Source organism: Durio zibethinus, chromosome 2 (assembly GCF_047325235.1).
Source record: "Durio zibethinus cultivar Kanyao isolate XHJ-2024 chromosome 2, ASM4732523v1, whole genome shotgun sequence".
Lineage (NCBI taxonomy): Eukaryota > Viridiplantae > Streptophyta > Magnoliopsida > Malvales > Malvaceae > Durio > Durio zibethinus.
The window spans coordinates 31060233-31085252 of record NC_143163.1 but is presented as its reverse complement, the minus strand read 5'-3'; the positions used below and the strand labels follow the sequence as shown (position 1 = coordinate 31085252).

Here is a 25020-nt window from a genome sequence, read left to right as displayed (position 1 = left end):
ACGATAGCTCTAATATTAATTGTTAAAAAAAAACCCCATAATCAATTAAACATTCAAGCCAAGGGAAACATAATTAAACAATCAATTAAACGTATAAAAGATAACAATTTAATATGATTTAACATAATCTATCAACGTCCACGGATGAGGAAAAATTTTATTAGTTATAGATAATTATAAATTCATCAATAAATCAATCTCACTCACAATAAATATCTATAGACCATCTTTCTCTTTGGTTCTATAAAGTATTTCAACCTAAACAATCACATATTTATATGCACTTCTACACCATATCTATGTAGACTTTTTTGTTTTCTTACTCATTCAAACATATATACCTATAAGAATTATCTTAGTCTTTTCTAGTTCTATGGGGTGTTTATTCAATAAATCTTAAAACTCTCTTACATATTTTTTTCATATTCAATTTTGTAGAGACTTCATCTATTTATAAGTATATAAATTTATTTATCAAGAATTTTTTTTTAATTTTTTTTTTAATTTTTTTATTTATCAAACATCTAATCAATTTCAAATAAATTTTTTAATAAGATTTGAGTTATTATTCTTAATAACTTCATCAAACTCTAATCACTCTGAATATATTTTTCTGCCAACAAATTGTTTAAGACTAGGATTATCACACAATCTCAAAAAATCGTAACACTATAATTCTAATAAAAAAATATAAAAAATTATTGACTAAGTTGGACTCGGCACGGTCATTCTCTTCAACACCCTCCGGTCCATTTAGTGGAATTGAGAGGAGCCGAATCCCCTTTTAGTTTTATTCCATCACTACAGTCCAATACTAATAAAATTATTCCTAAGAACTTGATACTCCCTAAAAGTCCAACTCATCCTCACAAATAAGGAATCCACATGTGTCCATTCCACCAAGTTTAGCTTCTAGCTCACTCATGATCATCATATTATGATATGATAGAATGAACCTCAATTCTTTATCCGATGAGATTATATATCGCACAATTCAATGTGAAGCTATAAAAAGCTGAACAGAATATAAAATTTTTATCAACAAGTGGACTTAAACAAAAGGGCAAAGGGCAATTCATTACACAAAAAAAAAAAAAGTAAACCATTAATGTGAATCATGCAACACCTTAAATTCGATAGTCAAGTTTATTTTTCTTGACAATCCTTTCCATTTTTCTCGTGCGAGGTAGATCATACCAACCAAATAGGATTGAAAAGCTCGGGCTTGATTAACCGATCAGCAAAATTCAATAAAGTAAGGATTGAAGGAAAATAATTTTTTTTAAGTTCTTGAGAAAAAACAAATGGAAAGTGGTTTGGAGGCAACAAGTTTTAGTATTCCAGAACATGTTTTGAGGTGGAGTGGACAGAAAATGCCAATTACGGGATTTGGCACGGCATCCGACCCAGTTGAAGGATCAGAATTAGTTACCAAACTTGCAGTTCTCCAAGCAATTAAACTTGGTTATAGGCACTTTGATACAGCTTCTTTGTACGGGACAGAGCAGCCGCTGGGTGAAGCAATCACGGAAGCAATTTCGCTTGGCTTAATCAAAACTCGAGACGAGCTCTTCATCACTTCCAAGTTGTGGTGCATCGATGCTCATGGAGAACTCGTTCTTCCTGCTCTTCGGAGAAGCTTAGAGTAAAATATCTGTTTCCTATTTATATTCCTTGTGATATATCGATATACTATTGGTTTTTCCTTTTTGTCATTTGCACTGCAGAAATCTCAAGATGGAGTACCTCGATCTCTATCTCATTCATTGGCCTTTAAGCGTAAAAAAGGGGATTCAAGGAGTCTCAGGAGATGAGGAATACTTTATCTTCCCCATGGATTTCAGTTCCGTATGGGCCGCCATGGAAGATTGCCAGAGGCTTGGCCTCACAAAATCGATAGGTGTCAGCAATTTTTCATGCAAAAAGGTGGCCAATATTTTGGCAATTGCAAAGATCCCTCCGGCTGTTAATCAGGTAACTCTCCCTTTCTATCTGGCACACACTTGGCCTTCAAACTGGTTTGAGCTTTGAATTAGTGATACTGTAAGTGAAAGCTGTTTCAATATTTTCAAGGTGGAAGTGAACCCGCTTTGGCAACAAAATAAGCTAAGAGAGTTTTGCCATGCAAATGGGATCCTTTTGTCAGCTTACTCTCCATTGGGAGCCATAGGAACCAGTTGGGGCAGCAATAGAGTTCTGGAGTGTGAGGTGCTGAAAGAAATTGCTGAGGCAAAAGGGAAGACCGTGGCTCAGGTGCGTTTTTCCTCAATGAAAGAGTTACATAAGTGTTGTTGTTTCATTGTTGCCCTTGTTTTGAAATTTTAAATGAATCAAGACACATGATGAAAAGTTGATTACTAAATACTAATCCAAAATCAGGTATGTCTAAGATGGGCATATGAACAAGGGGTGAGTATAATAGTGAAGAGCTTCAACGGTGAGAGAATGAAGCAAAACCTTGACATATTCAATTGGTCATTGAGTGAGGATGAGCTGAAAAAGATCAATGACATCCCACAAAGCAGAGGCTGCCGGGGAGAAGAGTTCTTGTCCAAAAACGGTCCTTTCAAGACACTTGAGGAATTATGGGATGGGGAAATTTGATTTGGGATATTATTTCCATTCGCGCAGAATTGTTTTTCAAAATTTGACAAAGAAAAATTGCTTATATGTCACTCTCTAATAATTCTGATGACTTTGTTGTACTTTTTTCCCTTCCACCGCCTTTAGTGAATGATTGCTTAGTACTCTTCCATTTAATCTACTACTATAATTCTTTCTAAATTTCAATTACGTTGTAGCAGCACCATCTCACATTACAATAGAGTTGCTATACGTATGTTCAGTATGTACCCATAAAAACAGAGTATAATCCCATATCTTTATCACGAAGTGGAGTTGCCAAACAAACGTGATAATGCATTAACATAAATCGTGGCATTAATTTGGCATCCGGAACGTATTAAACAAATACTTTAAACAAAGAACGAATCTGTCGAGTCATTTTGAATTCAATAATTATTAAATTTCTCCATAAAGATGATAGTATTTAAAGAATTTGTTATTGGAGATTTTCAAAATAAAATATGAAAAATAATTTTATATTGAGAAAAAAAAAGACAGATAGTTAAATCTGTTTAAAATAAAAAGATAAGTTTGTTTAAAATAAATAGTTTTAACTATTCAAAAATAGATAGTTTTTATCTATTCAAAATAGACAATCAAGTCTGTCAAAAAAGATATTTATCTATTTATAAAAAGCTCCTCTGATTTTCTAAAAATACATAGAAAACAATTTGGAACTCTCTTTCTTTCTTCAAACTATATATTTCTTCTATAAAAGTTTTGCTAAAAGAATATTTATAAAAGTTCAGTGATCTTGTGATACACCAACAACTGCTCGGTGCATTGATTTCGTTAGTGTAAAACGTAGTCAATCATTAAGCTTCCTTATATTCTCAAGGTTTATTGCCTGCAATCTTTTTGCATACCTACTAAGTAAATAATATAGTGGGGGCAAATAAAACCTTAAGAAAAGTGGCATCGTTACATACTTTGAAGCCTTTTCTCAAAATTTTAGATTTACTAGAAGCAACAATTTTAGTTTTTCATTGTTTGCTCTAACAGTCTTAAAGTTTTATTCGATTCAATAATAGCTAATAATGGCTACTGAAGCAACGCTCAGGGAATTGAAATCTGATATTTTCAAATTAGATCGTTTTAATGGTGGCAATTTTCGAAGATGGTATAAGAATATGCATTTCCTATTTTCAACCTTGAAGGTTGTATATGTTCTAACTACTTTTAGACCAGAATAAAGTGAAACAGAAGAATCTATTGTTGTAACAAGAGAGAGACAGAAATGGGATAATGCAGACTACATTTGTAAGGGCCATATTCTGAACAATTTGTTTGATTGCCTATTTGATACATATCAAAATGAGCCTACTGTAAAGAAGTTATAGGATAAATTGGAGACCAAGTATATGACCAAGGATGCAACATGTAAGAAATTTCTCGTTAGTCGTTTCAATAATTATTATATGATTGATGGATGTTCTATGATTTAACAACTATGTGAAATTGAAAAAAATGCTTAATTAGTTTAAACAATAAAATATGAGTATAAATGACACAATCATTGTGTCTTCTGTAATAGATAAACTTCCTCCATCATGAAAGGATTTTAAAAGAAGTTTAAAACATAAAAAAAAAAAAAGAAATCACTCTTGAGGCTTTGACTAATCATCTTCGAATTGAAGAGGAATACAAAAAGCAAGAATAGAATTTCGGTTTTAGTGATGTCGAAGTTCATGTTTTGGAGGAAAGACAAACTATAAAGCTTGACAAAAAGAAGTTCAAGTTCAAGCATATTGCTAACAGGCCTAACTTCAAGAAGAATAAAAAAGTCTCATATTACCATTGTTGTAAGCCAAGACATTTCAAGAAAGAATGTTAGTTGCTATAGAAGAACAATGATTCTTCAAAATGAGATACTCTTGAAAATTTTATTGTCATGATTTTCAAAATCAACATGTTTAAAAATGATGAATCTTGGTGGGTTGATTCAAGGGCAACAAAACATTTGTACAAGAACAAAAGCATGTTCACAACATTTAAACCAAGTGAATATGACAGTGTTCTCTACATGAAAAATTCTTCTACAGCAACAATCAAAGGCAAATGGACTATTGACCTTGAATTCACTTATAGAAAACCTTTAACTTTGAATGATGTTTATTATATACCAGAAGTTAAGAAGAACTTAGTGTCCTGAAGTCAGTTGAACAAGTTTGGTTTTAAACTTATATTTGAGATAGATAAATTTATTTTGTTTAAAAAAAAAATTTTTGTTAGGAAAAGGTATATGCATGAAGGAATATTCAAACTTAATATTATTAATAAAAATAAGAATGTTGTTTCTACTTACATAGTTGAACCTTCATATTTATGGCATTATAGATTAGGTCATTTAAATTATAGAAAATTGCATGATATGAGTAAACTTTTTTTAATTCCTGAATTTAGTCAAGATATTAATAAAATGTAATACATAAATGTTGACTAGGATTCCCAGAAATCATTTTCCTAAGGTTAAAAGAAATACAAAGTTACTTAAGTTAATTCATAGTGATATTTGTGATATGCATAACATTTCTACATTATCTGAAAGAAATATTTTATATATTTATAAAAGATTGTACTAGATATTGTTATGTTTATCTATTATATTCCAAAAATAAAGTACTTGATAAGTTTAAAATATATAAATCTGAAGTGAAACTTGAGTGAATATTTTATCAAGTACTTGAGGTCGGATAAGGGTGAAGAATATTATAGTCCAAGTTACTTTAAATCCACCGAAATAATTCACCAAGTTACTACTCTTTATACACCACAACAAAATAGTGTAGTAGAAAGAAAGAACAGAGTCTTAACAGAAATGGTAAATGTAATGTTATCCTATTCTGGTCTTGGACAGAGAGTTTAGGATGAAGCTTTATTAAATGCTTGTCATATACTAAATAGAATTCCTAACAAATAAGCAAAAATAACCCCATATCAACAATGGAAGAAAAGAAAATCAAATCTTAATTATTTAAAGGTTTGGGGATAGAGAGCTATAGTTAAAATTTCAAAACCAAAAGGAAAAAGTTGGATGAAAGAGGAATAGAATGCATATGTATAGGATATGCACAAAATAGTAATGCATACAGGTTCATGGTTATTGAACTAAATGATTCAATTTTGGTTAACATTGTTATTGAATCAAGAGATGCATTTTATTATGAAAATAGATTTAAATCTATTTCGAGACAACTACAAGCAATTCATCTTACAAGTGGAAAAGAAATTTCAAGTCCATTGGAACAAACTAAAATTACTAATGAATCTTGTCAAGAAATAATGATTAGCAAAAAGGTTAAAAAAGAAAAATATTATGAACCAGATTTCTTTATGTTCTTTGTGAAAAGGATTAATGAAAGCATAAACAATAAAATTCCTTATAGTTTTAATGCAGAGTCTAATCCTGTTCATATGAATAAGCAATGAAGTCTCAAGATTTTGCTTTTTGGAAATAAGCAATAAATGATGAAATAAAGTTAGTAATGGGAAATAACACTTGGCTTTTAGTTGACCTTCCACCAGGTTTTAATCTAATAGGCTATAAATGGATTTTCAAAAAGAAATTGGAGGTGGATGAAACCATAGATAAATTTAAAGCAAGGTTGGTAACCAAAGGCTTTACACAAAAATAAGAAATAGACTACTTTGATACTTATGCTCTAGTAGCTAGAATTACTACAATTAGGCTTCTAATTTCACTTGCCTCGATTTATAATTTGATTATGCATCAAATGGATGTAAAGATGATATTTTTAAATGGTGAATTAGAGGAGGAAGTATATATGAAACAACCAAAAGAATTTATCATTCCATGCCAAAAGCATAAAGTTTGTAAGCTTATAAAATCCTTGTATGAAATTAAGCAAGCACCAAAACAATGGCACCAAAAGTTTGATGAAAACATTCTTACTAATGGTTTTAGAATTAATGAGTCAGATAAGTGTATATATAGCAAATTTGACAATGACAAAAGAGTCATAATTTATTTATATATGGATGATATGCTAATATTTGACACTGATTCAAAAAAAGTTAAAGAAACAAAAAAATTTTATCAAATAACTTTTCAATAAAAGATATGGGTGTAGTGGATGTTATTCTTGAAATTAGAATAATCCAAAATGATAGTGGCATAACTTTGTCACAATCGTATTCTATTGAAAAAGTACTTAAAAATTTTGATCTTTTTTATTGTATTGCAGTATCACACCCATGGATTCTCAATTAAAATTAGTATCTAATACTGGTAGAATAAATGATCAATTGCAATATGCAAGAGTAATTGATTGTCTCATGTATGTAATGACTTGTACAAGGCTAAACATAACATTTGCTATTGGAAAGTTGAATAAATACACGAGTAATCCAAGTAACTTGCATTGGCAAATAGTTAAAAGAGTACTTCGATATTTGAATAACATAATCAATTATGAATTGTGTTATATTGGATATCCTTCAGTTATAAAATGATATTCTAATGCTAGTTGGAATACTAACATGGAAGATCATGCTTCTACAAGCGGATGAATCTTTGTACTTGATGGGGTGCCATTTATTGGGATTTCAAGAAACAAACATGCATAATAGATTTCACCATGGCAACTGAGTTTATTACATTAGCCATAATAACTAAAAAAACTGAATGGCTAAGAACTTTATTATTTGAAATACCTTTATGGCCAAACCAATTTTCCTAATTTCTATCTGATGTGATGTGAAACAACTCTAGCAATAGCATATAACCAAGTATATAATGAAAAGTCTAGACATATTGGATTAAGATATAGCTATGTTCAACAATTAATTTTGGATGTAGTGATCATTATAAATTATGTGAGGTCAAGTAAAAACTTGATGGATCCTTTAACCAAAAATCTAGCTAGAGAGTTGGTAAAAAACATGGATAGGGCTCAAGCTCATGAAATAAAGTCACTCATGACGAAAACTCAACTCAATGATTGGTACAACGTCAAGTTTTTAGTTCTATGAGACAAAATACATCATCTATATATGACTATCAACACTATAGTAATGTTTAATGCCATCCCAAGTAAAGTGCTAATTACCTATAATGGCAAAGAAATGATGAGTAATATACTCTTAATAGACCCATAATATAAATATGTTAGAGTGTTATAGTTACAGGAACACTTTTGATAGGAACTACCTATATGAGTGTAAAGTGTGGCCGCTTCTAGGAGTTTAAGAGCTTGGCTCTAACAACACTCATGAAAAGAGGATGCAGACACGTGACCATAAATGTGTCACTAGATACCAAGCATTCATTAAGTGTTGAAATCATTGTGTGAAACAAGTTTGGTTTATCAAATAGAATAGTTGGTTCAAAGCATAGTTTATCATACAATTTTGGTTAACTTTAACTTGTTTTCACTAAATGAAGGTTTAAATTAGAAAATACCTTCATTTATGCAATTGATTTCTAATATCATCATAAATCTGGATTATTTTGAAAATGGTGAAAGATTGTTAGAGATTTTCAAAATAAAATATGAAAAATAATCTCACATTGAAAAAAAAATAAAGATAGATACTTAAGTCTGTTTAAAACAGAAAGATAAGTCTATTCAAAATAAACAGTTTCAATTATTCAAAAATAGAAAGTTTTTATCTATTCAAAATAAACAATCATGTCTGTAGGAAAAGATAATCATCTTTTTATAAAAAGCTTCTCTGGTTTTTTAAAAATACATATCTTAGTACTTTTCTTCTTTCTTCAAACTTTAGATTTCTTTTATAAAAGTTTTGCTGCAGAAAATCTTTATAGAAGTTCAATGATCTTATGATACACAGGTGATTGCTCAATAAACTGATTTCGTTAGTGTAAAACACAGTCAGTCATTGGGTTTTATTGTATTTTTAAGTTTATTAGGTATAATCCTTTTACACACCTACTAAGTAAATAATACGGTAGGGGTGTATAAAACCTTAAAGAAAGTGCATTGCTATTCGCCTTGGAGTCTTTCCTCAAAATTTTAGATTTACCAGAAGTAGTAATTCAGTTTTTTAGTGTTTGCTCTAGCATTTGTTTCCTTCCATCCCATTGAGGATTCATCTTGGACAAGGAAATTGAAAATAATATTGATGATGTAATTAGTTACTATAATAGTAAGATTGAATATTGTAGCAATGACGTATAAATCAGTGATGAGATATAGATTTGGATATAACGATGAGATAAAGTGAAGTGTGATGTAAACATTAAGGTCATATTTAGTGCATTAGATAATAATCATCTTGTATTATATTTAGTTTGTATCTAAAGAAATAGATATAATTACAAAGAGGATTAACCATCCTTTTGGTATAAAAAATAGAAAGGATTCTTTTTAATCTATAAAATTAAATTTACATATTCTATTATACCCTTAAAAATTACATCAATAATTTAAATTGTATAAACTTTGAATAAGGATAATTTTGATCAATAAATAAATTATATTATCTTAAACCTTACACACATCAAATACAAGATAAGATGATATTATTTAATTTAATCTTATTATAACATCATCTTATTTTATTATACCAAAATCTTGTATACCGAACATATTCTAATTTATTTATTAGTCAAATTATTTATTTATTAATCAAAATTATTTTTTTTTTAAGTTTATATAATTTAAATTATTGATGTAAATTTTAAAAATATAATAAGATACGTAAATTTAATCTTATTGATTAAAAATAATTTTCTTCACTTTGAGATGATTAAATCATCTAATACCAAAAGGATGATAGAGTATAATCATCCAATCTTATTATGATTTAATTTAAACTTTTATTTTAAAATTAATTCAATAAAATTTTTATAAATATTTTAAAAATACCTCGGCAGAGCGAGGGCAACAACCTAGTATTAATTATATGCGTCCCTTTTTAAAAAATAATCGACTGTTTGATAAAAAATTAATCGACTGCTCTATAAAGAAAATGGAACCAATTGACCACTGATAATTCCCCCTCTAATAAGAAAACTGAAAAGGGGATGCATCACGGTGGAAATCCTCCCACGGTATCACATCCCTGGCACCTAAATGGGATGTACGGCACAGTTAGAGCAAAAAATATTTCCAATCGTGTCACACTGTGGCATCGCTTCAATCCAATCGACGCCAGATTCAATGTAATTGTCGTGTAGACTAGAATACCATGTGGCACTAGAATTGAATAATTATAAAGTTACAGTGAAAATAATTGGTCAAATTATGCATTAGTCCCTATACTTAGATGATATTGAACTTTAGTTCCCATACAATAATTTGCAAAAATTTGATCCTCATACTAATTTAATTTAACAATAGTAGTCTATTTGATAATGGTATTACTTGATCTTACATAATCGTTGACCATGCGATGCAACATTGACTTTAATGATATGATATTAACTTACTGACATAACAATTGAGATTAAAGAAATCAATTGTTAAATTATGTAAATGATCACTCAATTCATACAAAATTTCAAATTTAATTTTTATACTCACACAAAATTTGAAATTTAATCCATCTAATACAAAAATTATTTTGAATTTTTAGACATTTTCTAGTTTTTTAAAACATTAAATTTTAAAAATTGCTACAATATTATCTCATAATATTCTATCACAATATTAAAAAATCTATCATAATATCTAGTCATAATTTTCATATATCGTCACTAAATCATTCACAATTTTTTGTCACCCATATGAAATACTATTAGTAATTCTATCACTATTTCTTGTTATATTCTGTCATAAAATATAAATATGTTACTAATTTTATCATTTTTTTGTCATAATTGTAGTATATGGTAATATGAAAAAAAATCTCAAACCAATCTATTAAAAATCTATCACAAATTTGTCATTATCTAATTTTAATAAAACTATCATTTTGTATTAATTTATCTAATGACTTAGAATTATAATTACTTCCCATAAGTAAAGGTAAGCAAAAGTCGATTTAAATCAACTAGACCAACCAAAACCAAGTGAATTTGGTTGATTCAATTCAATTTATTCGATTTTGATTATAATCAATTTTTTAAATCAATTAAATTGATTAACTCGGTTGGTTTTTGGTTTTTAAAATTGATAACTAAACTAATTGAATTAATCAATTTTCTAATAAGTAAAGATAAAAAATTAAGATGAGTATTTTATTTATTTTTTTCTTGTAAAATATTGTTGAAATTATTAAATTCTTTAGCGATTTAGTTTGAATGATACTTGAGTTTAAGTTTTATTGAATTGAATTTATGATTAAATAATTACTCATAATAGGAAAAAAAATAATTAAAAAAATCAATTATTTAATCGAACCAACCAAACTGAACCAATTTTGGTTGGTTCGTTATGGTCGATTATTTAAAAATTTTAGGTCGGTTCGGTTTATTTGTTGAATAAAAGTCAATTAAGTTGGTTATTAATTTTTTTAAATCGAACCGATTGAACTGATTAATTGCTCACCTCTACCCATAAAGACAAAACTATCCATAAAATAATATTTCTATTGCTTTAAATTAAACCTTATTTAAATGATTTTTTATAATCAAATATAGCTAGGTTTAAGATTCTAAATTGAGAATATAGGGTTTAATTTAAAGGATATATTCTCAATTTAGAATCTTGAACCTATATTTGATTATGAAAAATCATTTAAATAGGGTTTAATTTAAAAAGAATAGAAATATCGCTTTATGGATAATTATATCCTTATAGGATGTAATTATAATTTTAAGTCATTAGATAAATTAATAAAAAAATAGTTTTATTAAAATTATATAGTGACAGATTTACATTATATATTGATAAGTTTATAATAGATTTTTAATAGATTGATTTAAGATTTTTTTCATATGGGCACAATAAACTACAATTATAATAGAAAAGTGACAAAATTAATAATAAATTTATATTTTATGATAAAATGTAATAAGAAATAGTGACATAACTAATAATAATATTTCATATGGGTGACAAAAAATTGTAACAGATTTAGTGACAATATATGAAAATTGTGAGTAAATATTGTGATAGATTTTTTAATATTGTGATAGAATATTATAAAAAAATATTGTAGCAATTTTTAAAATTTAATGTTTTAAAAAATTAAAAAATTTTCAAAATATTTTTTTTATTAAAAGGTAATTTTAGATTTTTTGCGAGTACAATGATTAAATTTTAAATTTTCTGTGAATAAAAAATTAAATTTTAATTTTCATATAAATATAAAAATTATTTGTATAATTTAACAATTAATTTTATCAATCCTAATTGCTACATCAATAAATCAACGCCACATCATTTAAATCAACGCAATGTTAGTATGGTCAGCAACCACGTCAACTAATTAAATAGAGATTAAGTAATACCGTTATGAATTAGACCAACATTATTAAATTAAACTAATACGATGATCAAATTTTTATAAATTATTATATAAAGACTAAAGCTTAAATTTCATGTAAGTATATGAACTAATTGAACAATTTGACCAAATAATTGGCATGTAACGAGATTTATAGCATCCAGAGAACTAAAGAAGATCCACAAGCTTTGCTTCACTACCGCCTCCTGAAGTCAAACGTGAGCCAAAAGCAGTGTTTTGAAAAATTGAAAAACTAGATTAACGCCGCTAAGAAGATGGCATGCAGTTTGTTCATGGGGGCTACTTCATTCAGTATTCCAGAGCATGTATTGGCCCACTGTGGCAAGAGAATGCCACTTTTGGGCTTGGGAACGGTAGTCTCCCCACCTGTAGGATCAGAAGCTACAAAAATGGCAATTCTCCAAGCAATCAAACCTGGTTATAGACATTTTGATACGGCTGCCAAGTATGGGTCAGGGCCGCCGCTGGGAGAAGCAATTAAAGAACTTTCGATTGGACTAATTCAATCTCGAGACGAGTTCTTCATCACGACCAAGCTATGGTGCGGCGATGCTCATGGAGAACTTGTTGTCCCTGCACTCAAGAGAAGCTTACAGTAAAAAAAAAAATTGCTCACTTTTCTATAACCTCAGTATATGGAAGTTTTCTCAATTCAGTCAAGGGTAACATGATATTACTCTTGTCAAAAACCTTTTATTTTCCTGCAGATATCTCAAGTTGGAGTACCTTGATCTCTTTCTTATTCACTGGCCCATCAGCTCAAAGCCCGGGATTTATGAATTTCCAATAAAGGAGGAAAACTTCTTCCCCATGGATTTCAATTCTGTATGGGCTGCCATGGAAGATTGCCAGAGGCTTGGCATCACAAAGTCTATTGGGGGTCAGCAATTTTTCCTGCAAAAAGCTGACTGACATCCTCGCCATAGCAAAGATCCCTCCAGCCGTTAATCAGGTAACAGTTCGCTCGCTCGCTCTCTCCCACCCTCAATTTGGTTTGGAGTAATGATAGTGAAGATGCTATAATGTTTGCAACGTGGAAATGAACCCACTGTGACAACAGAAAAAGCTAAGAGAGTTTAGCCAAGCTAAGGGGATCCTTTTGACAGCTTACTCACCGCTGGGAGCCAATGGAACCAGTTGGGGCAGCAATAGAGTACTTGAGCGTGGGGCTCTGAAAGAAATTGCCGAGGCAAAAGGGATAACTGTTGCTCAGGTGCTTTTTCCCCCCACAAACGTTGTTCTTTTTTCTTTTTTTCCGTTGCTTTTTTCCCGTCTGGGTTTGACTTTTGGAAACTTAAACAAATCGAGACACATTGAAAGTTTGGTTAATCACTCCAAAAACAGACGTCCCTGAGATGGGCATACGAACAAGGGGTCGGTATAATAGTGAAGAGTTTCAGTGGTGAGAGAATGAAGCAAAACCTTGATATATTCGATTGGTCACTGAATGAGGATGAAATCCCCCCTAGCAGGGTGTCCCCGCGTGAATTACACCTCCAAATATGAACCGTGCAGGACAGTCGAGGAGATCTGGGATGGTGAAATGTAATTCATCATAAATAAAAAGCTTGATTTCCACCTCGCTTGCAATAATTCCGAAAGCACCAATCGAGCATCAGATGTTTGTAATCACGAATGAATAACTGATTCAACTAGTACATAAGTGTTGTTCACTTTATTAAAATAGATTATACTATTTACATAAATTGAGTATATCTACCAGGAATCAAGAAGCATAAATAGTGCTTGTACAGTTGTAGGACTTTTCCAGAAAGGCATCTTCGCATTAAATAAATGACGTTATATGGCGAGCCCTTGACTACAAACAGATCCCAATCAAACTTAACAACTCATGGGCCTCTCATAAATTGGAGGTAAAGATGGGCAATTTTCATTCATGTTAGCATATGGCTCTAAGGTGTTATATTGTGGCAAGTCCATCCAGTACTCACCAAGAATCTGACAGAATGGAAGCCTACCATCCTCGTTGTTGCACCAACTTGGCAGTCGTGTTTTGTTGTTCTCAAAAATCTTAAGCATGTAGGCATCCCGAATCTGTAAATAAAACTCATTTCATAACTATAAGATCAAGTCAAAACAATAATGAAATTTAAGGAACACCAAAGTATTGATGCTTACAGTGAATTCAGTTACTTGAATTGAGTTAGAAATAGGACCAAAGACCCCAGCCTCTTTATACATCTCAAGGATAAAGGCAACACATGTTGTTGACTTTCCATCACTGTATACCCATTCATCTTGTTCTGGGACGGTGAGTAATTGATCAAAAGCCATGCCACGCTTTTCAGTCTCCTCTAAAATTTCGTACAGATCCAAATTCTACAAAAATACATGAGTTCGAAGCAATAAATTCATCAGATCAAACAAAGTGTCGGTAATCCAAACAACTCCACCATAACAGAAAGAGACAGAGAGGGGGCAGAGACTGGTTGGAATTAACTATTTCTCATAAAGTAACAATTATAGATTCATAAAAGTAACAAAGGAAAGCACAATACCTCAGTCCCTAACCGCTTATTTAGTGCTTCATTCCACATATTTGCGGCATATGCTGGCTGCACTCTAGTCCACATAGACATGACAGAAATGACCTGCAGTCAAAATTGTCTAGTTAGGACTAGGGAAATAAGCTTTTAGCAAGCTCAGTATCCAATGTTTTTGCCAGTAAAACTATCTGCTCCATCATGAACACAATTTCAGCAGAGCATACTCGGGATGCAAAGAATGATCAGAGAAGATACCTACCAAGTGAGCATCAAGAGGTGGTGGATAGTTGTCAGCTACAGTGTCTATCCAACTAAATATCATGTTGTGATAACCATATGGCTTGCCTGACATGCTCCGAGCATACTCCCATGCTGCAGTGGCATTGAAGTTTGCACGTATATCTGGATGTAAAGGAAGCAAGGCTATCTGTGGATTAGAACTATCCTTCAGTGACAACTTCCACCATTCATCCCATGGAATAACCACTATAATTTCTTCACCCTGCAAAATTTATGCAAGCAAATGGCATAAGGAAGAAACCCCCCTTGATAGCACTAAATATATAGTGTTTTACAAGTCCTTTTTTGTGCAAGAATTCTGAAATTTGATTGAATATGGTGCCTTTAATGATTATTTTCTTGATCTTTAGGTACAATGCACATGGGACGTGAAAACCATACAATTCATGTAAGATGGTGCAATATTCTGCCAAGAGCAAGAACCATGCAATATCAGCCATATATTGGAGTTTATAGCCAGACCACTTAGCCAAGAAAAGATCATGATGAATTAGGCTAAAGAAGTTGTAGCAGTAAGAGGACTCTTTGTGTATCTTAAAAGAGTTTACCCCAAGAAGAACACTACAAAGAAGGATAAGGATAGAGTTATGATACAAGGATTCCTACATCTATTCGGCCAAGAAGAAATCTTATGGAGCCAGGACTCTTTGATTATCTTGAAAGAGTTTTTTGGCAAGATAAATACTTTTAAGAGATAAAGATGAGAGTCTACTCAAGGACTCTTGAAGATTTATCTCAAGAGTTTTAACCTAATACAACTACTTTAAGAAGATAAGCTCTTGGATATTCACTCAAGCCAAAACTCCATTGAATTCAAGATAATGATGACATGGCAAAACACATCAATATGAAGGACCAATCCTGGAATCCCATTTGGCCACACAAAGACTCCCATGTTCAGCCAACTCCTTTAAAGATCAAGACAAACTTATCTCTTAGAGTTTAAATAAGAAAAGGACTTTGTAATCCCAATCCCTTTCTTGGCCTAATCTACCTCTATAAAAGGCTCGGCCTCCTCAACATTCCTCTCCTCACTTCTCTTCTTTCTCTTAGTTTCATTAGTTTTTTATTTCATTAGTTAAGGTGACAGATTTGCCAATTACCAAATTCTTGTTCTTTAATTCTTTTTCAATCAAGAAGTATTTTCATTCAAAAATTTCTTTTCTTGTTTTCTTGTTTGCAAAATCTTGTTCTTGTTTTCTTTACTATTCAGCAAAGCATTCTTTTCCAAGATTGATCCAAGTTTTCTTTATTTTCTTGCAAGATTCAACTACATGTTCCTTCTTGATCTTTAATTTCTTTCATGCAACTTTTATTTACTTTCAAAACAATTCGGCATCTTGTCTACAATCTTTTAAATCTTTACTTTATAATCTTTTAAGTTTTGATGAAGTTTAGAACCCTGCCATACATTACTTTTAATCTTTACTTTATCCATATCTATTTAAATCTTGTAATCCTAAATCCCTACAATTTCATTTGTTTAGATATAGAATCTCAACCTTTTGTCTTTGGTACTTGTGAACTACCTAACACTACATTCTATAATCCCCCTATGCAGACGATGCTTGGAATACTCCACTTTATTACTTGATTTGTGCACTTATAGGCTCTATACAAAAAGTAGCAATCAAGTTTGTGGTGCCGTTGCCGGGGATTATAACGGTGTTCTCAATATAAATAAGGATTTCTTAAACTCTTGTAATCTAAACACCTTTTACTTTTATTTGCTCTAACGTGTTCTTTTTTTTTTTCCCTATTATGTCAGATTTTTATGGCAGTGAGGCAGAACCTTTGGGGATTATGACAAGCGACTTTTGAGTATTCCCATATCCAACCACTGTTCCAAACTTCTTGACTGTGGAGCACTTTCGAATGGTATGACCAAGATCCACTTACAGCCATATCCTCATCACTTGCATCATTAGCTGAAAAGGTAAATGTTGTTGAAAGAAGGCTTAATCTTAACCATGTCAATTCAATTCAGAGCCCTTTTGACAATTGTCGTATCTATAATGGGGAATAATATAGTGATAGGTGTCAAGATAATCAATCCTGCTTTTACCCAAACACCGACACTCGATTTTGAGGATCATCCGAATTACCAATGGGGAAGCAGTCAAGAGCCATCATCCATATATACCCCAACCTACCTTATGAACCTTCCATCTCAACAATACTTTCTTCCACCATATGATCCACCTCCTCAATACCATCCATCACCACAACACTTTCCTTCATGTGACCCACCATCTCCTCATTAAGAAACAGAACCTTCCCTTGATGAATTCATTCGAAATCAAGCCAATCTCCTCGAAACCCAAATTGCCAATTTGAAAGCCTAAAAAAACATGTAGATCCAAGTTGGATGGGTGAAGTGGAGAGTATTTTAAAAGATGATCAGAAGAAAGGAAAAGAGGTGTATGTTGCTAACGATGATGATGACGACATGATGGATGAGCCCATGGTGGTGAACCTACCTAGCTTTGTGAAAATACTTGAGGAAGATCATGATGAGTACATTCAAGAAGAAGACCCTAAAGAGTTCATAGAAGATTCGGTTGAAGAAGGAAAGATGTTGATGTTAGTTGCAAAACCACTCCTAGAAACTACACAACCAGTTGAGGATGAACCACAAGAAGAGTATGAGATATCCAAAGAAAATCAAGATGATTAGGAGCCTATTTTGATTAATATGCCAACATTTATTATGATGGTAGATTTTGAGGACGAGGAATCAATTTTAGGATTTGAACCTCTAGAAGGGCATAGTATTAGTCCCATCGAAGTTGAGCCCATGACTTACAATCCGCTTTTGCTAATTTCCCAAACCTATGAAAATTATAATTTGAAATTGAATAAGACGGATAAGCCAGTTGATGAGGGTTGTTTGTGTGGGAAAACACTTATTTACAGCTGGTTGTAATCTTGTAATCTGTATATTTATATTTGTATCTCTAGAATTAAGTATTTGTATCCCTAGAATTAAGGAAGATTTAGTTTCCTAGTTTAACCCCTAGTTAGTTGTATATAAACCTAAGATTCTTGTATAATTGGAGATAAGCAGTTTTTCAATATACATTCAGTTTCCACAGTTTGGTTGATATATTGCTCAAACCTTTAGAAACACCCCCCATTAAGTTGAAGGAAAAGGATGGGTATGCACCAGTCATTCTGATGAAACCTCCCATAAAGGAACCTTTAACCTTAGAAACCAACCCTAAAGTTTCCATGGTTATACCTCTTTTGCTGATACTGAAGCCAATGCCCACCTATCATAATCCAGCTATACTAACGACATTGCTAGAGCTGGAAAATTTCGCCACAATGAGTGAGCCCTACTGCCAGTTAGAGTCTATTGATAAAGATATGGTAAGAAATAAAACTATTAAGTGGATAGATTCTGGTGTTAAGAGTGGGGTAGTTATGTAACCCAATGGACAAAGGTATGGTCAAGCTAGACCAAAACTGGTGCTGCTTAGTAGGCAATCCAAGTTTTACTTTAACTGATATGCTCATTGTTTTCTTTTTTTTTTTTTCCTATGACAGGTATGTTTTTAATGTTTTTTGTTTAAGTTGTTTTGTTTTTAAGGATAAAAAGAAGCAAGGAGGATGCCTCATGCAACTAAGACTCGGCCTTAAAAAAAATTTAGGGAGTATTTCTTTTTTCCTTATTTTGTTTTTTATACATGATTCCATTCGCCCGGGGGAGACGGGGAAGAAAACTTTTTGACTTAAAATGATTTTTGAAATCTTAACCCATCTTTGCTTTCAAACCAAATTGACTTGCTAAAAATGATTATGCTATTCACTTAGTTGAAGTTACATATATTCTCAAAAAATGACTAAAGTATGATATGGAGTTTTAGTTTGGACATAGTGAAACTTGAAATAATTCTTAAGCATATCTTTACTTCGGATATGATCTTTATGCGTGCATCTCTATTCTCTTTATATGAAATGCTATAATTTTTGTGAAGGTTTTTAAGATATGGATCTTCATCAAATTTAAAATTTGAATAAGTGCTCTAGAATTCACCTACTCAACCTTTGAGGCGAAATCCTAGATTGTATTTGACTCAAGAAATGATTTAGGCAGTTCTTTGGACCATTTGAACCTTTGTCAAGCCTACCCTATGATGATGCATCCCTAGTACCTTTATTTTGAGCCTTTATACTAATCTTTTTCTTTGTTTATTTTAGCCACATTACAAGCCCAATAAGCCTTTTCTTTGATTATTATCCTTTCTTTTGTTGTCTTAACCCATTGTGCTTACTTGTGTATTATGAACATTTTCTTGAATTTGAGAGGAAGAGAGGTGCAAGGAATGAAATCAAAGAAAAAAAAGAAAACGGCAAAAGCAAAGGCAAAGCCTAATAAAAGCAAAATATGGCTAAGTATTATTTTCAAAAAAAAAAAAAGAGAAAGAAAACAGGAAGAAAAAGAGAAAAAAATGCCATGAATAAAACAAAAGAATAAAATGATGCCTCACAAGTCAAAGTATCAAAAAGAGCTCCCACTTGTTCAAAGTCCAAGAAGTTCAAAGAAAGTAAGCTTAGGGTTTATGAGCCTAAAATTTCCTTTCTCCTACCTTAACCCAAGCTTTACATTACAAGCCTAAAAGACTTTTTGATCTTGAATCAGGTATGTAAGTCTAACATTTGGAGAGGGGAGGGAAAAGTGAACATATGAAGCCTATTCTGTCTTTTAAGTTGAAATGTGATGAAATATTTTGCATTCTTTTTACTTAAGTTATATGCATGAATTAAAATTTGAGTAGATTCATATGTGTAAAGAGCATAAGAAATTGGGAGCTTGTTTTTTAAGGAATTTCTTCTTACTCTATGTTTATGCTTAGCTTTGTACTATGCAATAGTACATGATAGGAATTTTATGTCAATTTTAACTTTGTGAGTATAATGGTTTTTATTTTTGTTGATTTGAGGATTTTTCTTGAGGACAAACAAAGATTTAAGTGTAGGGGTGAGATAGCACTAAAATATATAGTGATCTACAAGTCCTTTTTTGTGCAAAAATTCTGAAATTTGATTGAATATGGTGCCTTTAATGTTTATTTTCTTAATCTTTAGGTATAATGCACATGGGACATGAAAGCCATGCAATTCATGTAAGATGGTGCAATATTCGGCCAAGAGCATGAACCATGCAATATTCGGCCACATATTGGAGTTTATAGCCAGACCACTTAGCCAAGAAAAGATCATGATGAATTGGGCTAAAGAAGAGTAGTAGCAGCAAGAAGACTCTTTGTTTATCTTAAAAAAGTTTTACTCCAAGAAGAACACTACAAAGGAGGATAAGGATAGAGTTATGATACAACAAGGATTACTACATCTATTTGGCCAAGAAGCAATCTTATGGAGCAAGAACTCTTTGATTATCTTAAAAGAGTTTTTAGGCAAGATAAATACTTTTACAAGAGACAAAGATAAGAGTTCTACTCAAGAAAGATTCTTGATGATTTATCTCAAGAGTTTTAACCTAATATAACTACTTTAAGAAGATAAGCTCTTGGATATTCACTAAAGCCAAAACTCCATTTGAATTCAAGGTAATGATGACATGGCAAGACACATCAATATGAAGGACCAATCATGGAATCCCATTCAGCCACGCAAAGACTCCTATGTTCAGCCAACTCCTTTAAAGATCAAGATATAATTATCTCGTAGAGTTTAAATAGGAAAAGGACTTTGTAATAGAGCATCAATAGAGATTCATCAATAATTAGATGAATATCTGTTCATTGAAGAAAAAATCAAGAGCCTTAAGTCAATAAAGACTGAGAAGGTTGACTAAAGAACAAATTAACAAATTTTTTTATTAAATATTATTTATTAAATATTAAATTTTTATTTTTATTAAATATTAAATTAAGGCTCCATTGGAGAATTCAGACCTAAGCACTAATCGAGAAGCGATGGGGACGACGGAACCCGTGAATGCAGAGGATTCTATTGAAAACGAATCCTAATGATTTATCGGGTAGGATGGTGGAACAAACCAGAGACCACTTCATTTCTTTTTATTCTGTTCTGATTCTGAGAGGTCATGAGTTAACCCGACAACTGAAATAGATATTGAAAGAGTAAATATTCACCCGCGAAAATTAATCTACCTCTACAAAGAGGCTAGGCCTCCTCCTTTGAAACACATCCCTTCCCTCACTTCTCTTCTTGCTCTTAGTTTCTTTAGTTAGGTGACAGATTTGCCAATTACCAAATTCTTGTTTTTTAATTCTTTTTCAATCAAGAAGTATTTTCATTCAAAGATTTCTTTTCTTGTTTTCTTTTTTGCAAAATCTTGTTCTTGTTTTCTTTACCATTTGACAAAGCATTCTTTTCCAAGATTGATCCAAGTTTTCTTTATTTTCTTGCAAGATTCGGCTACATGTTCCTTCTTGATCTGATCTTTAATTTCTTTCATGCAACTTTTATTTACTTTCAAAACAATTCAGCATCTTGTCTACAATCTTTTAAATCTTTACTTTATAATATTTTAAGTTTTGGCGTTAGGATTAGTTGATTGGCATTAATCTTTGCTTCTCAAGTGACAGTTGGTGAAGTTTAGAACCTTGCCATACATTAATCTTTATTATTTAAACCCTATAACCCTAAAACCCTACAAGTTCATTTGTTTAGACATAGGTTCTCAACCTTTCACCTTTGCTACTTGTAAACTACCTAACACTACATTCTACAATCCCTATGGAGACCATACTTGGAATACTCCACTTTATTACTTGATCTGTGCACTTGCAGGCTCTATCAAAAAGCAGCAATCAAGTTTTTAGAACCATAATCTCTATTAAAAATCCCAACTTTTAATTTGAGATTCTCAGATCTTCAGAAATTATCTTTCCCTGACATAAATAACTACAAATCATACTAAATTTCCAATACCTCACTCACTCTAATTGGAAACACTCCTCTCCTACATACCCTCAACCCGACCAAAGAAAGAGGGAGAGGAGGGAGCATAGCAAAAAAATTGAAGTCAACTTTATAAGTTGTGATCAATCGCTGATAATGGTTAAAGGGTGATACATCATACATCAACTAGATAAGGTCCCAAAACCAAAAGCTATTGAATCCTAGACAGCACTTTACAACTATAAATTCGAGTTCTTTTATTATTATTTGTTTTAGTTGAGTAGTATATGCATAATATTTTCCTCTTACTAGACATTGTAAGATTAATGAAGAGAAAAGGAAGCAAAGCACAACAAATAATATATATATATATATATATATATATTCTGCAATCCAGGTGCTATTTATAGCATACCTTTTCATTTTCATGTCCTGATTCAGCAACCCATAGATTACCAATGTCATCCTTCAAGCAAACCGCAGTATGACCAGCGAAAGCTCCAGTCACCCATTTTTCTAATGTCTCAAATCCCCCCCACCGACCACGGATCTTTGACACTGCCAAAAAGTCACCAGAATGCACATCTTCAGGATTTATCATTGCACGCCATGACTTAGGACGTTTTTCAAATGAAGCACCCATGTGTGTTTTCAAAAAAGCAAGGTTGGCATTCTGACCCCAGATGGTATTAGAAAACAGAGGCAATACATCAACTAAAGAGAGCAATGTGCCAAGCATTCCAGATGGCATTAGAAATACAGAGATTCCATGCTGCTTTACCTGCTCAATAATGAATCAGAATGTCATTCCCATGCATTATACATGTTAGCAAAGAAATTTAGAGAGACAAAATTAATCAAAACATACATATTCCAACTCTGCAGTTTCTTCCCAAGAATCAAATTTCAATGTGTGCTCTCGAGCAGAAAAGTAGTAATCCCAAGTAATCCTGTAAGGTGTTGCAAAAACATAAAGATCCATACAGGTCCAGCTGTGCGCTTCAGATGTCTGTAAAAGAAAATTTTTATAGTTCAAAACGAAAATCAACACTCCAAATTTTACCATAGTATGTCAAAACAATCACCATTATCTTCAAGACTCGAGCCAAGAGATGCCAACCACTTTTTCAATATTTGAAGTCTACTAAGGAAAATAAAAGGATTTCAAGTTTTTAAACTACTTAAAGCTGCTAAAACTAATTAAAAAACCAGTAACCATAGTCCATTAACCACAAATGAATAACCTTAAATAAATTCCGTAACCCATATTTAGCATTGCAAAACTAGGAAGAAAAAAGCGAGTCATTTGTTTAACACTCTAAAGCAACTGAAAAAGAAAATGTAATTTGACTCAAACGCCATCAATGAACAGACAATTAATCACATGAAAATAAGTAAATTAACTTGGCAACAACAGAAATTACAGTAAAAGCTTCAATTATAACCACAGTCATAGTAATCAATAGACCAAAGAGACCAACCGTGAGGTAAAGAACTCCACCGCCCACTCCCGAATCGTTGTGATCTCTTTCGGTGAGCTTGAGACGAGCCTCGTTGCCGTCAAAGCAAGCTCCTTTCCACTCAACCGACCCATTGTTTGCGCTAACTGATCCAACAAAAGCCGGTAACAAGTCAACGGCGCTGTGAAGATTGTTCAACACCGGCCAAGATATCTGGCGCGGAAGCACCGGGAGAACATCTTTGACCCTAAAGGGAACTTTGAAAGCTTGACCAAAATCAACGCCAAATCCTAACCCTAAAGCACAGAAAAATAATGGTAGAAGAAAACGATGGAAGAAACGAGACATGGGAAGAACGAACCAGTTGAACTGGGTTGGGATTGCGGATCGAGAGAGGGAGAGAATTGAAAATTGCCCTAAAATTAGGGAGCCATTAGGGTTTTGAGTTGGATGTTGAGGGAGAAAGGTCCGTTCGTGAGTTGGGGAAATCTTGGGTTAGCTTTTAAATTGACTTTTGTTTCGTTGACGATAAGGAATAGGAGTTTTGTTTTGTTTTGTTGACGACTATGGAAACCTGGCAAAAGGATGGGTTTAAAAAATTTTTTAAAAAATGTTCGTTTGTTCGAAGGAACGTTTTTATGTTTCGTTAACAACTTTTTGGAATTACAGTTGAGTTGGGTTTAACGGATTGCAGGCTGCAATTCGAAATTATGATATTTAGTTGATATGTATTTGACATTTAAATTAATTAATTTATATAATTAAATTTTTAAAAAATAATATTTAATATGTATAAATTTAAAATTTTAAAATTTTAAAAAAATCTCAAAATTTTTTTCATATCATGCAGCAATAAATTATTGATTTAATTATAATATTTTATTTACAATTAGCTTGTCCACCCTTTGAAAAATTTTATGTCATCTCATTGTTTTCTTTTAGGTTAAATATAAAAATGGTTACTAAATTATATATTTTTTTGTTAGTTTAATTTTAAAAAAATAAAATTATTGGATTTGTATTTGAATTTTTATTTCATTATTATGTTGATATCTTACACTAATATTATAATAACTTTGCTAATGACCATTAATATTAATGAGAGGATAATATATTTTAAAAAATTTAATTAACGTTACATTATTAATATCATTTCAACAAAAAAATTTTAAAAATTTCAAAAATATCTAAAATAATTTTAAAATGTTTTTTAAAATGTTTAAAAATTTCTAAAAATTTTTAAAAAATACTAAATCTTTTTAAATCTAAAAATTTTTAAATTTTCAAAAAACTTTTCAATTTTATTTAAATTCAACAAACTTTAAAAATTTTCTAAAAAATTCAAAAAAAAATAAAAATTCCAAAATTTTTTTTAAAATTTCTAAAATATTTTTTAAAATATTTAAAATTTATAAAAAAATAAAAAAATATACGAAATATTTTTATAAATTATAAAATTTATGATAATTTCAATTTTTCAAAAAATTTAAAAAATTTATAAAAAAATCCAGAAAGTTCAAGAAAATTAAATTTTTAATCAAAATTAATTTTTCTTAAAGTTTAAAAGAATCACAAAAACTTAAAAACTGATAAATAAAAAAATCCAAAACTTTTTCAAAATTTTTGAAAATTTAAAAAAATATATAAATTTCCTGAAAAATCTAAAAAATTCTTAAAAAATTATAATATTTTTAAATATTAAAAATTTTCAAAAATAAGAAATATTCTGAAAATTTTTTAAAAATTATGACAAATAAAAAATATAAAAATACTTAAAATTTTAATAAAAATCCAAAAATTTTCAAAAAAATTTAAAAATTCAAAAAATATATAAAAAT

At 31.1% G+C, this 25020-nt stretch overlaps 2 protein-coding genes and 1 long non-coding RNA gene across 5 annotated transcripts; 2 read left to right on the top strand and 1 right to left on the bottom strand.

The window, feature by feature from the left end:
• The first annotated feature begins 1037 nt into the window (after positions 1–1037).
• On the top strand, positions 1038–2760 carry LOC111317406 (non-functional NADPH-dependent codeinone reductase 2-like). The gene is made up of 4 exons (XM_022919829.2): positions 1038–1645; positions 1728–1974; positions 2074–2253; positions 2380–2760. Exons 1-4 carry the CDS (start codon positions 1305–1307, stop codon positions 2602–2604), a joined length of 993 nt encoding a protein of 330 aa, XP_022775564.1. The 5' UTR covers positions 1038–1304; the 3' UTR covers positions 2605–2760.
• Positions 2761–13674: 10914 nt separating this feature from the next.
• On the bottom strand, positions 13675–23658 carry LOC111317832 (zinc finger MYND domain protein). Of its 3 annotated transcripts, XM_022920306.2 has the most exons (8): positions 23204–23658; positions 22591–22731; positions 22401–22503; positions 22138–22280; positions 14788–15030; positions 14541–14633; positions 14161–14361; positions 13675–14076 (listed from the first exon to the last, which is right to left on the bottom strand). In XM_022920306.2, exons 1-8 carry the CDS (start codon positions 23528–23530, stop codon positions 13864–13866), a joined length of 1464 nt encoding a protein of 487 aa, XP_022776041.1. In that variant the 5' UTR covers positions 23531–23658; the 3' UTR covers positions 13675–13863. The 3 variants fall into 3 exon arrangements, with proteins under 3 accessions (XP_022776041.1, XP_022776039.1, XP_089607522.1); XM_022920304.2 differs by having other exon boundaries at positions 22138–22503; XM_089751396.1 differs by lacking the exon at positions 14788–15030 and having other exon boundaries at positions 22138–22503.
• Positions 15862–17932, top strand: LOC149520125 (uncharacterized). Its single transcript, XR_016331891.1, has 4 exons — positions 15862–15911; positions 16390–16493; positions 16597–16764; positions 16860–17932. It is a non-coding gene; the product is annotated as an uncharacterized LOC149520125 (long non-coding RNA).
• Positions 23659–25020: the final 1362 nt, after the last annotated feature.

What these genes read in the sequence shown, in the direction of transcription:
- LOC111317406 (XM_022919829.2), top strand. Translation starts at nt 1,305, where the DNA reads ATGGAAAGTGGTTTGGAGGCAACAAGTTTTAGTATTCCAGAACATGTT. An exon ending in TCCCTCCGGCTGTTAATCAG is followed by an intron (nt 1,975 to 2,073) that starts GTAACTCTCCCT and finishes AATATTTTCAAG; the next exon opens with GTGGAAGTGAACCCGCTTTG. An exon ending in AAGGGAAGACCGTGGCTCAG is followed by an intron (nt 2,254 to 2,379) that starts GTGCGTTTTTCC and finishes ATCCAAAATCAG; the next exon opens with GTATGTCTAAGATGGGCATA.
- LOC111317832 (XM_022920304.2), bottom strand. Translation starts at nt 23,530, where the DNA reads ATGTCTCGTTTCTTCCATCGTTTTCTTCTACCATTATTTTTCTGTGCT. An exon ending in CACCTCTTGATGCTCACTTG is followed by an intron (nt 14,634 to 14,787) that starts GTAGGTATCTTC and finishes TTTTGACTGCAG; the next exon opens with GTCATTTCTGTCATGTCTAT. An exon ending in ATAAGCGGTTAGGGACTGAG is followed by an intron (nt 14,362 to 14,540) that starts GTATTGTGCTTT and finishes GTATTTTTGTAG; the next exon opens with AATTTGGATCTGTACGAAAT.